This window comes from Meles meles, chromosome 9, assembly GCF_922984935.1.
Source record: "Meles meles chromosome 9, mMelMel3.1 paternal haplotype, whole genome shotgun sequence".
NCBI classification, from domain to species: Eukaryota; Metazoa; Chordata; class Mammalia; order Carnivora; family Mustelidae; genus Meles; species Meles meles.
In genome coordinates this window covers 3,866,028-3,879,014 of record NC_060074.1, presented here as the reverse complement: position 1 = coordinate 3,879,014, position 12,987 = coordinate 3,866,028, and the positions used below count along the sequence as shown (strand labels likewise).

The 12,987-nt window shown below is 49.3% G+C and overlaps 1 protein-coding gene across 2 annotated transcripts in view; it reads left to right on the top strand.

Annotated features, from left to right (window-relative positions):
• The first annotated feature begins 9,058 nt into the window (after nucleotides 1-9,058).
• The window catches only part of STAT1 (signal transducer and activator of transcription 1), a 39,486-nt gene continuing 35,557 nt past the window's right edge, over nucleotides 9,059-12,987 (top strand). The window contains exons 1-3 of one of the 2 annotated variants that reach the window (XM_046019314.1): nucleotides 9,059-9,195; nucleotides 9,481-9,628; nucleotides 12,516-12,644. In XM_046019314.1, coding sequence (XP_045875270.1) covers nucleotides 12,517-12,644 — 128 coding nt within the window. In that variant the 5' untranslated portion in view covers nucleotides 9,059-9,195; nucleotides 9,481-9,628; nucleotide 12,516. The remainder of the gene's footprint in view (nucleotides 9,196-9,480; nucleotides 9,629-12,515; nucleotides 12,645-12,987) is intronic. The other variant, XM_046019316.1, reaches the window with a different exon arrangement.

Here is a 12,987-nt window from a genome sequence, read left to right as displayed (position 1 = left end):
TGATCGCAGGATAGAGTTAGTTCCCAAGAGTGTGAGTCTTGCATTCTAGAAATCATCTTTGTGAGAGGAATGGGACTTTGTCAGGGGATTCCTGGAGACTCCTGTTTAGTTGAGGATAAGATGTGCCACGTGAGATGAAGTGCAGTGAGGGGGAAGGGAATTTAATCACCAAATTTCCCCCAAATCCTCCCACAGAATATTTTTTTCCTTACAACTGGCAGAAAATAAGTAGCATTTAACGAAATAAAATGTAGATTTATTTTTCAAATATTATTCACATTTTCACTCCTCCCTTCACCCACCCCAGACCAATCACAAACGTCCATTTTGCTAATCCCTTTTCAAATTCTTTTTCACATAGGCTCACCTCGACCAAGTGTACTGAATATTAATGCCTTTATCTGGAATACATATTGAAACAAGGCAGTTTCCAGTGAACTTCCTCAAAGTCTTAACGTAGCAAGGAAGGACTCCCCAAAACCCATAAGGAATGAGTATGCTTCTGGCATACACAAGGGATTTTTCTGTTAGCTCGCATGTTCGTGAGGCCCCAGAGCTCCCTGAAGAAGGAACAGCAGAATTAGAGGTCAAACCAATTATACTGTAGCAGATAACCGTGTCAGACTTAGCAAACTGCCTCTGTGCACACCCTTCAATTTCTGACATAATTTTCTTTTTTTCAAATTGATCATGAGCACTGATTGATTTGACTGCTTGCATTTTTCTAAAGATCTATTTATTACAGAGTGAGTGAGTGTGTGTGTGTGTGTGTATACACGCGCGCATGTGTGTGTGAATGGGGGAGCAGCAGAGGGAAAGAATTGTCGAGCAGACTCCTCACCAAGTGTGGAGCCCAACGCAAGGCTCCATCCCAGGACCCGGGAGATCATGACCTGAACCGAAACCAAAAGTTGGCTGCTTAACCGTCTGAGCCACCCATGCACCCCTGACTGCTTACATTTTTTAAAGTCTGGCTGAAGGAAGTACAATATACACATAATAAATTCACCCTTCTCTGACAAACCCATATAATTGTGCAACCGGCACTGTACGACATAGAACATGCCCACCAGAGTCCTCAAAGAGGACACTGTAAAAACACGATGGACAGGCTCTACATCATCTCTAGAGCAAATACACCAAATAATTCTATGGGGCTTCCCATGGGGACAGAGGCTCTAGTTAACACCAATCACACCCTCTCACCCCGTTTATAATCTCTGTATGGCTTCCGGTGCTGTGGATTAGCAGCTCCTACCACGCATGTATGGATAGAAGCCTGGAGGTTCCTGAGTTTGGATGCAAACATCAGTCTATTTTCATAGACTTCTAATTGGAACTTAGAATTTCTTCCAATTAGGAGTAAAGGCGACAAACCATGACCCAAACATTTTTGTCACACATTGTTGTTACAATTACCTCAAACTACTGCTTATGCTAAGCATGATTTTGAAATTGCATTCATCAGACCTGCTGCTAGGTCTTATTTAATGCCATTAACAAAGAGGCCTTTCTATCATTATGCCACAAAGTGGGTTTTAATATCTGATATCTACATTTCCATGTAGTTGGTTTTCTATTTGATCTCTCGTATTTTATTTTATTCAACTAAAAACATTACTCTTTGAAGGAGTTCATAGGTTTCCTCAGACTGCCAAAGGAGTCCATGGAACAAAGCTTAAGAATCCCAGCTCTGGGGGCGCCTGGATGGCTCAGTGGGTTAAAGCCTCTGCCTTCAGCTCAGGTCATGATCCCAGGGTCTTGGGATCAAGCTACACATGGGGCTCTCTGCTCAGCGGGGAGCCTGATTCCTTCTCTGTCTCTGCCTGCCCCTCTGCCTACTTGTCTGTCAAATAAGTAAAATCTTTAAAAAAAAAAAAGACATTATTAAAAAAAAAAAAAAAGAATCCCAGCTCTAGATGACAACCATAATTCTCAACAGATCTTTCCGAAGTCAGACATGTTTTCATCTCTTCTTAGTCTTCGGTGCCTCTCTCAACACCTCCCCCAACAAGGGCTTCTCACCCTGCAAAACATCCGCACACAAGACTGAACTACTTTCAGTTTCTTTGATGGCCCAGGCTCCCTCCCCCCTCCCTCCACAGCATCCTCTCAATTCTCCAGCCCCATCCCAGCCAGCCTGCCACCAGGATAACATTCACACACCCTTCAGGTTCTAGAAAGCCTTCAGCCCAAACCACCACCCCTGCCCCTCCACGTGGACACCTTTATGACTCCAGTCCCTTCACACCTCCTCCAGATGCTCTAGGTGCCCTGGCTCCATTCCTACCGCCGTTGTTGTACAGGCCCATCAGCTATTGTCTTCATTAGACTCTAAGCAAGCTCTGTACATGCAGGGACCGAGAAGGCTTCGTTCACAGTTCTAGCCCTAAAACCTAGCACACTCGGGCCCTTAATAAGTATTTGTCAATAATTTAATATTTGAGCACATAGAGGACAGTAAATCGTTGTTTTCTGCCTGCAAGACTAATCTAGAATTCTCTTTCCAATTCTCCAAATTCTAAAATTATGGGATAGTCACTTGTTGCATGCAAACTGATTAACCAGACATGCTTGCCACTGTTTCCCCTCTCCTCCATCTCACTCATAATTTCCAAACTCTGTAGAAATGCTCTGGATTAGATTGTCTGATTACTAGCACATTCTAACTTCTCTTTTGTTTAGATATCTTCTATGTGCCTAATATCCCAGATGTATGCCTGTGCACAGATGAACCAACTGCTCTTGAAATTTCCCATAATTCTGCCTTTATGAAGCTCACTGCCTTTATACTCCTCCCCTGGGTGAAAGACTTACACAACACTCTCTTACATTAGACTCCAAAGTCATTCCCTCAGATGTCTCACAGAGCGTGGCCAATGGGAGGAAACCTGGAGGCTGTCAGGACAGGGATGGGAGTGTGGTCGGGAAGGGTGTGGAGGAGTGGTGCTCTCATTCACATCCTTAGGGGCGTTTTTCAGAATACACGTGCTCGTTATTCTCTGCCCCTCAATTCTAGCTCAACAGGTCTAGAGCCAGTGTTGAGGTCTGGATGGTTGAATTCACCTGTGGTTCCTGATTCCAGTATTGGTCAATGGTGTGATGCACTGGTAAAAAAATATCACTATTGTGTATCAGGGACTGATTACTTTTCTCAACTCAGGTTTCCCATCTGAACCGTAAGACACACTCAGTGATTTACTTGACTATTTCCTCAGTTGTCCCAAGGATGGTAGCTAGTGCCATTCTAGGTATAGAAGAGAGACCGTAATTCATACACAAATGCCTCAGGGGACTAGGCTGAATCCTTTCATGAAACCTGGGATGAAGCAGGCTGTCACAGCACAAAGTCCCTCCTGTTGTGAGGAGAGATGAAAACAGAAAAATAATAAACAACAAATTTAATAAGTGCTATGAAGACCATATAGAGTAGTTGAAAAGAGTGGTCAGTGAAGGTCTCTCTGGGGAGATACTTGATCTGAGACCTAAAGAATGAGAAGGAGCAGGTCCATGGACACAGCCAGGAACACAGCATCCTAAAAGAACAGTACACACATGAGACCCTGGCTGATAAAATCTTGAGTGCTTGAGGCCACAGGGAGGGAATGTGGTGAGGCATGGAGTGACTGGGACAACACGGGTAGGAGACAGGGGCAAGACCAGATCATGTAGGGCTCTATAGGGGAAGCCAAAGGCTCTGAATTTTATTGCAAGTGCTATAGGAAAAAAGTGGTGTTATTATTTTTGTTCCTTCATTACCTAAGCTTTTGTTTGTTTTAAGTAAATATGTAACAAGTTTTCTATGGGAGAACTCTCCTTTCCTTCAATTTCACAGTACTTCGTTAGTGTGCAACCTGAGCAGTTGCCCGGGGCCAGCATTCATAAGGACTTCATGTTGGTGTAATGCCCTACATTGCCTTCTAGAAATTCTTGTAAGTTCTGAATAAAGGACTCCATATTTTCATTTTGCACTGGACTCTGCCAATTATATAGCCTGTCCTGTCCTTCACACGGGAAGATAAACATCCCTTTGCGTTGTGGGAATCAGGTGAGGAGCCCTTTGCGTTTGTCGCAGCCCCGGGACTGGCGCTCACTCTCACACGACGCCGAGGGCTGTGGCACGGCGCGATGGGTCCCTTCGCACACTGGAATCCGAGGTTGGGACCCCTCACCCCAAGTCGCTGGTGTCCTTCGCTAGTGACGGAGCCGAGCCGGCCCCGTCCGTGCCTCCCGCCGTCATTCAATGAGCGGTACCGACGGCTGGCGGGACCCAGACTATTTCCCCGGGTCCGTCAAAATTCTGAAGCCGCGGGGCGGTGACCAAACCACTCCCCCACTATACCCCTCCCCCACTGCCTCGGTGTAATCTCCGCGACGCGGAAGGCAGGGGCAAGACGACTCCAGGAGGGGAAAAATGCCTTTGGCAGATACAGCAAAAGGGCTCCGGAGGCAGCAGCCAGCCCCGACCTCCCCCTGCACCGCAGCTGGGGGGTCCGAGCCCGAAGGACGCGGGGCTCGCACGAGTGAGCCCGCTCGCCGACGGCGGAGATGGACCGGACGCAGGGAAAGGGAGAAGAAAGAAACGGTGAGCGCGGGAGGCTGGTTTCCAGCGCCTTCAGGGGTTAGAGCACATCCCCTCGCTCCTTCCAAAGTTAACGCGCGCCGCCCGGCCCCGGCCCCCGCCTTCCGTCCCGTCGGGCCTCCCCCCTCAGACTCAGCCCGCTGGAGGGCGCAGGCAGGTGCCTCCCGTCCGGGGCTGGCGGTCGCGTCCCGCCCCCGACTCCGACCCCTTCCGCACCCCCGCAGGCTCGGCGCTGGGGGAACCCTGACCCTCGGCCAGTCGGTGGGAAAATCCCCGGGCCTGCGCCTGCGCACTGCGCCCTGACACTGTTCACTTTCGCTTTTCGGTTTCCTCCCAATCCCGCTCCTTCTCGCTCCAGGGCCGTTTCCCCGAAATCACGTGGGGCGGCTCTTCCGAGCGTCGGCGCCCCTCCCGCCGCGCGCCGGCTGGCGGCCTGGGAGGCGTTGCCAGGGGGCCGCCGCCTGGGGCGCAGACTTCGCAGGTGCTCAGACGGTGTTCGTACCATGAATTGAAATGTGCTCCGTACAAGCATTTGTGCAAACAGGAGAAGACAATTATAGAGTAACCCACCGCCCAGAAACTTGAACATTTTCTAATATTGTCCCTGTCTCTCCCGCTTTCCCCTTCTGAGTGTTCCATGATCTACATTTCTATATATCCTTACAGCAGTAGGATATTGTTTGCTTTCCTGCATTTAATTTAATTTTATACGTGGATATTTCCCAATAATTAGTCTTTGAAAGCATAACTTTCATATTCCAGCATATGAATATCGAAAATGCAGAGAACCAGAGTGGAAAGATTCCTAGAACTGTAGCATCATGCGAACTGATGAGTTACTCCAGCGCTTCAACTTCTCATCATGAAATGTGGTTTCTAGCCTCCTCACCAACCTGACTCTCCTTTAAAGAAATACCGGACGAGGGGTATTCGTCTTACCTGCTATTTCCGATTGAGCTCTAGTGACTTACCAGATACACTGTTGAAAAGTATTCCCAAGCTTGGCGCTGGCACCAGAGAGTACCTGTCCTTTGTTGCCTTTTTTTTTTTTAAACCCAAATACAGGTCTTTGCATTTACTCTCTTAAGTATTATCCAGTTGGTGTCGGCACAACAACATTCTACCGAAGATGACTTAGACTTTTTATTCCGTCTGTGAATTAGGGGCTATTTCAGCCGGTGGAGGGAATCTCAGGGCCTTACAGCACTGACCACAAACAAACACCTCTTACTCACGGCCTGTGGGTAGGCCGCAGCAGTTCTGTCCCGGGGGGTCGGTGCAGGGGGGCTCCTCACCTCTCTGCTTCTAGGACTCAGGCTGGAGGAGCCGCGGCTGCTTGCGCCTGCCAGTGCGCAGAAGGAGCATGCGGACAAGTGGATCACACCGAACATTCGCAGTCCCAGGTCGGTTAGAGCTGAGTACCTCCCATCTGCTTCTATTCCATATCTGGCCGGAGTGAACCGAGGCAAGGAGTGGGAAGGGAAAGAAAAAAAAATGGAAAAATAACACAATCTACCAAACATGGTATTAGCTATTTTTTCCAGATTTGTATCTTTGGCAACGTTGACACGGTTGGCAGAGAGATACAGTTTCCTAAACGGGCCGTTCTAAGGGGGCCTTCACACATTTGGGTTTTTCACTTCTGGATCTCTCGTTTTTCTGTTCGGTTTGGTTTTTTATTGAGTTGCTTTTTCAACGGTCGGTATGTAAGTCACACTTACAAAATACATAAGCTTGCCCCCCTGGAACTTGGAATCTTGGAGGGAATAAGGCTCGGACGCTTCCAAAACCATAATATAGGGAGTGTGCGGTGATTGTTGACAAAAATGGAGACACTTGTGTATCATATTATTTCAGAGACAAGATTAATGATCACGGGGTGAGGTGGTTCCAGAAGGAGAATATAGGATTTGGGCTTAGTTTTAACAAAATGGGGTCAAGATTTGATAGGTGAAGTAAGGGGCAGCACATGACATTTAGTATGTGCAACACTTGCCGGTGGTATGAGCAAAGGGACAGAAACAGGGAAATGAAAAGCTTGGGGATGGAGGCAAAACAGAGGATAGAGTTTCCTCAGGTAACGGGACAGTGGGAGACAAGGTTGGAGAGAAGGGCAAGGACATTCTGTGGAGGATCCAGACTCACAGGGTTTGTTTTTATCATAAATGCAATGAGAGTTGTCAAGGCTCTTGAGCAGGGACTGAGTGTATCACTGGGGTTAAGGTTTTAGAGAAATTAATTTGGCAAATACAGTGGAGAGGAAAGCGATGGAAGAAGGTAGTCTCCCTGGTCTCTAGCATTCAGTTCTGAAGTGATGTGAGCTACGGGAGAGTATGGTCAATGACGGTACAACAAAGGAGGATAAAGACGGAGGGAAGGAGGCATCCATAGAACTTGATAACAAGTTCTGACTCTTCTTAGAGTCAGATTTTCTTAAACATTGTCTGGGCCCTTAATGCAGGTGAGTAGGAGGGAAAGGGCATTTTATGGTGGCCTGGCATCTTTTCTTACAGAAGGCAGCTACTTTGGTACCAAGGGTCATTGCTATCACAGATCAGTACTGGCTTTGTCAGGGTGAGTATGTGACCAGAAGGAATGTATAGCTGTGGGAAGCGAAAAACTACCATAGAAACACATTTAAGCATATCTGTGGGAAATTAATTAGATCCTTTTCCTACCCAAGTTTGCCTATTCTTCAAGGCTTGATTCAAGTTCCCTCTGCTTGAAGGAGCCGGCTTATCTGATGGGCGTACATCCCAATAAGTCGGATCTAGGAGCACCTGGGTGGATCAGTCATTCAGCGTCTGCCTTTGGCTGGGTTATGACTCCAGGTTCCTGGGATAGAGCCTGCACTGGGCTCCTGGCTCAGCGGGAAGCCTGCTTCTCCCTCTCCTGCTTGTGTTCCCTCTCTTGCTGTCTCTCTCTTTCGCTCTCTGTCAAATAAATAAATAAAATCTTTTTTAAAAAAAAGATCGAATCTAGGCTGGCCTGTGGGGTGCCTACCTGGGGGAGTGCCATTTAAGCTGAGTTTCTAGCTAAGACATAAAAGATGAGTAAGCCAGGAAAGAGGCTGGGGGAAAGCCGATATTGCTCCAGAGGGCTTTCCAAGTGGAGAACTGCTGGTGAGAAGTCCTGAGTTTGGGGAAAGAGCTTGGCATATTCAAAAACTAAAAATGCTGAAGTACAGAAAGGAAAGAGTGTCACAGGATAGGATTAGGGAAAGAGGGGAACTGAGGCTTCATAAGCTATATTTAGAAATTTGAATTCTGTAAGAAAAGCCATCATGGGATTTTTCAAGTTGGCAAACACATGATCTGCTTTGAAATTTAAAAAAAAAATCAAACTGCTGTACGGAGAATGGATTAAAAGGGAATTAAAGGCAGGGGACCTGGCTGCCTCAGCTGGTAGGGCAAGCGAGTCTTGATCTCGGGACTGAGTTCAAGTCCCATGATGGGTGTAGAGTTTACTTAAAAAACAAATAAACGTTAAAGGGGGCGGGCAATGTAGAGCTGAAGTGAGGCAGCCACTTGGGACTCTAATGCAATTATCCAAATGGGAAAAAAAGGGGATGGTGTGAGACAGAGAGAAGCTGGTGAGACTTGAGGAATATTTGGCAAGAAGAGTCAAGGAGGCGTGAGCACCATGGGAGTGGAGGGAGAAGACAGTGTCAAAGAGGACTCCTGGCTGCCACGTGCCGGCTCCAGCAAAAGGGCAGGTTTGAGGAGAAAGATGATGAGTTGGTTCTGAATGTAACTAGTTTGCAGAACCTACCCGACAGCCTCGTGGAACAAGGGAAGACTGCGCACGAGGGCGCGGAACGTGGAGGAGGTGGGACAGGACGCGCGGGTGCGGACGGGACACACAGATGCCCCCCACGCCAGCAGGCAACTGTGCGTGCGGCCCCCGCGCGCCCGCGTGAGCAATGTTCGCCAACCCGAGCGGCCTCGGGCCCGGACAACCTCTCAGTCCCGCCACGGAGGAGCGGAGATGGAGAAAGATGCCGCGGAGGCGGGAGGACGCAAGCAGGAGTGGGTCCTGAGACATGGAGGGTCAGCTGTGCCAAGCGTGTCTGAGGGTTCAGACGAGGGCAGAACCGGTCCCGGGAAGCAGCAAGCAGGTGAGGGGCCGGCTCAGACCGAGTTCCCACCCGTCCCGGCCTTGGGATCTCCAAGCCTGGGCCTGTGCAAACACAGACATCTTCTTAGTTGTCAACCGCAAAGTCTGGAGGTAACCGCCAGCCCGCCAAGTTGCGACACCGGGTCAGCCTCGGGACGCCCCACGGGGGCCCTACTCGGGGCCCAGCCAGGCCTCGGCCGGCTGGCGCGGCGGCGGCCGCGGCGGGGAGGCAACGGGCCCGCGGAACAGCCGCGTCCGATTGGCCGCGCGCGGCAGCCGCCCGATGATTGGCGGAGGCGCGAGGAGGCGGGGCGCCGGGAGCTGTCTTTTCCTCTAGCGGCTACTTTCGGTTTTCTGCAGAGTCGGCTGCGGGCCCAGCGCATCCCGGCAGGACGCCCATCCGATCCCAGACCCCGCAGAGGCGAAGCGGGTGCGGCGATCCGGGATAGGCAGCCCCGCGGCGCCTCCTCCCACCGCTGCCCGACCCGGCGCGCAGAGTGAGTGGCCTGGGTTTCCGGGCGCCGGGGTGGGGCGTCCCAGGACCGTGCGGTCCCCGTCTGGCCGCCGGACGCCCGGCGAAGGCCGCTTTGCAGGCGCACCGGCCACCGGGGAAGCACGCGTCCCAGCACCCCGGGGTCCTTCTGGCGAGGAGCCAAGTCGTGCCCTAGCAGGAAAAGTCTTGTGAAGTAGGATTTCCCCCGTAAGACACTGCCGCGGGGCCCTGACCCCCGCCGTGCCCTCCGCCCCGCCCACTCGCCCACGGGCGCCTCTTCTCTCCACAGAAGCGATCGTTTGCTCGCGCGGTCGCCGACAGCCGCCCCGGCCGGACGCTAGCGCCTGTGCATGCGCCCCCCGCGGTGCTAGTCCCTCGCGTGCGCGGCGGCCGCTCGGCTTGGGTCCTCAGCCCCGCGGCGGGACACGAGGCGACAGGTCAGTAATGGTTCGCGAGAACGAACGGAGGAGCGCCTCATTTTGGACTTTTAAGATTTTTTATTTATGTATCTGACAGACAGAGATCAGAAGCAGGCAGAGAGGCAGGCAGAGAGAGGAGGAAGCGGACTCCCTGCTGCACAGAGAGCCTGATGTGGGGCTCCATCCCAGGACCCTGGGATCATGACCTTAGCCGAAGGCAGAGGCTTTAACCCACTGAGCCACCCAGGCGTCCCTCATTTTGGACTCTTAATCCTGCGTCTGCGTTTAGAGATGAAGGAGCTTCATGTCTTCCTGGAAAGTTCCTGCGAACCCCCAAGTGCTGTTAGTCTTTGAAAACGGGTGACGAATCCCCCATCTGGGGGGCATCTGTGTGCGTGTGCGAGTGACTGAGCTTTGAGTGTTGTGTGTGGAGGCCGGAGAGGTTGTTCTCACGTGACGGAAGGAAGACTCGAGCCTCCGGCACAAGCCCGTGTGTAGCCGCTGCTTCATGAGGATGCGGAACCCAGACTCGGAGGAGCATCACAGGGTTTGCCCCTGCCTTTCTAATTCAATACGAAATAGACGAGAGTCCAGTCCAGTAAACTTGAGTACCTACGATGGGCAGGACACTCTTGGTGGTTTTTGTTTAAAAAAAAAAAAAAAGGTAGCCCTGGCACCTCCGAAACTTCCATCACGCAGGGGAGAAATCCTAGAGCTTCATATGGAGCTGATGCAGTAATCGAGGGTACAGAATGCCTGAGGCAAAGTCAAAGAAAGCTTAACTGTCTCTGGGAAAGTCCTAGACAGCTTTATGGAAGAAGGGGCTTTTGTATCTACCTTTGAATCATGGTAGGGCAGAGGCAGAAATTCCTGGAGAGTGAGTGACAGCTGGAGCAGAACGGAAATGCTGGTCATAGCCAAAACACAGATCCTTTGGTGACGGGTTTGCTTTGCTAAAGGATGAAGGGTGCAAATCAGCCTAGCAGTGGGCAAACTGTAGCAGTTCTGAGCAAGACAGCGATGCGGTCCACCTGTGTACAGCAGGAGGCTAGACTGGGAAGTAATGTTGGAAGCAGAGAGGCAGGAGGTCTTGGGACTGAGGAGTCCGCATAACACTGGAATTTGAGCCAGGTGATTAGGGCATGATCATGTCCCTCCTTGAGTTGGCTACAGGTTTAATGAGATGATACCGATTCCGGATCTGTTGGCGCACAGTTATTAATTGCCTGCGCCGTGCTCTGCTAGTTCCTCCAGTCTTCACAACCGCACTGTTGCTGGGGAAGTGAGTTGCCTGAGGTCCTGCATCTAGTAAGAGGTGTCATGCCCCCTCTGGCTGACCCCGTGCGCGGCCAGCCGATTTGTTGTAGGCACATCCTTATTACACACCTGCCAGGGTGGGGAAAGAGCCCCAGGTTTGGACTCCCCCATGGGGTGAAATTAATTTGAAGTGCAAAATCAAATTCCTGTAGCAGGTGTGCCAAGGAGTGGGTTTGTGTCCATTTCCACTGGCATTTGTGATGGTAACTAGCTTTATTGTCCCACCATATCCTTGCTTTTCTTAGGAAGGAGAGTCGTGGAGTAGGCATGACTTCATGCCTGCACGAGCGTGCTTGACAGCAAGCATGCATGGCTTTTCCATGCCCTGCTTGAAAATGCAGACCCCTTCTGCAGAGGCCCGGTAGGATGCGAGCCATGTGTACCCAGGCTGCGTGAGCCAGCTGTGCACTGGTGTAAATCCCGACTTACACTGTGGTAATGGGAGGCTCTCCATTTTCCGCATAGACGGTAGGACTTCCTTAAATCAGGGTTTTGTTTTCATTTCCTTAGAACTGCTTTGCAGAAAATGATTGACGGTTATCTAAAGACACAGTAGTACTCTAGTTTTTTAAATTATACTTGACAGTGTTATTTCCATCTTTAAATTATTACTGAGATTTAAGAGTTTTCGTACTACTTTTATTGTTCGAAGTCGACCAAGAAGAAAATCTGTTTTAAAAGGTATAGGACAAAAATAATTCATTTTAGCATATGAATCACAAAGTATAAAATATCAGTTTAAAATTCTTTGAGTTAAATTACAGGTGTACTGTATCTCCTTTTTTTTTTAAAGATTTAATTATTTATTTTAGAGGAAGCAGGCCCACGAGAGCAGGGGTAGGGTCAGCAGGAGAGGGAAAGAATCTCAGGCAGACTCCGCACTGAGCTCAGAGTCCACTCTGGGGCTTGACCTCATGACCCTAAGATCATGACCTGAGCCAAAATCAAGAGTCAGATGCCCAACTGACTGAGCCACCCAGGTGCCCCAAAAGTACTGTATTTCTAAAAGAGCAACTTTTGGAGGGTTCTTAGGATTTGTCGAAAGCAAATCTAACAAAATAATGTTTTTCATTTTTTATTCGATAAAAGTACAGATTCATTTCAAAGTCGTATCATGAGCTCGGCACTGTTCTGGAGAAATAGCGCTGAACAGTCTGCCCACCCTTCAAATTCTTCCCTTCATTCATTCCCTTTATTCCTTAGAATAAAAAAGAAAATACACGGTGGGTTAGTTGGTGGTAAGTGCTATGGAGAAAAACACATCCGGGCAGAGGGATAGCGTTTTATGAGGTGAGATGTGATGTCAACTTAAGTAAGGGGCCGGAAAGTCTTCCCTGGTAGGTTGGCACTTGAGGAAAAAGCCTGAAGGTGTATTTTCTGGAGAAGGGAAAAAAACAAACATAGAAACCCCAAACCTTAATTTTAAAAAGACCTTAGAATGTAAATACCACTTAAATAATGTATTTCAGAGACAAATTATGTTTTGGATTAAGTAAGATATTTAAAAGCAGCATGGTGCTAGGTACACCTTCTTTGGAACTGTGCTCTTCCATTCCTGACCTAGGTCTTGTGCTCTGTTTCCTGGTAGGATGTCGCAGTGGTATGAGCTGCAGCAGCTTGACTCCAAATTCCTGGAGCAGGTTCACCAGCTCTACGATGACAGCTTTCCCATGGAAATCAGACAGTACCTGGCACAGTGGCTAGAAAAACAAGACTGGTAAGGGACGCTCACTTGAAGATTTTCTACGTTTTTAAAGTGATTAAGTGGCTTGGAGCCGCACTGGATAAGAGATGAATCTCATTGTAGCCATTTGGATTATCTGTTGCAGAACAATATGTCGGTTTGAAAAATGGCATGTATCTCTACAAAACTGTGTTAGTCATTAAGTGCTTGTATGTAGTTTGTCCATTGAATTATGACGTGTACTCCTAAATGCTTTGGAGAAGTTAGATAATGTTGGCACCAATTATTTCCCATGTTAGGATCCAGGTTAGAGAAAGAAGTAAGTTAAAAGAAACAATGATAGGGGCGCCTGGGTGGCTCAGTGGGTTAAGCCGCT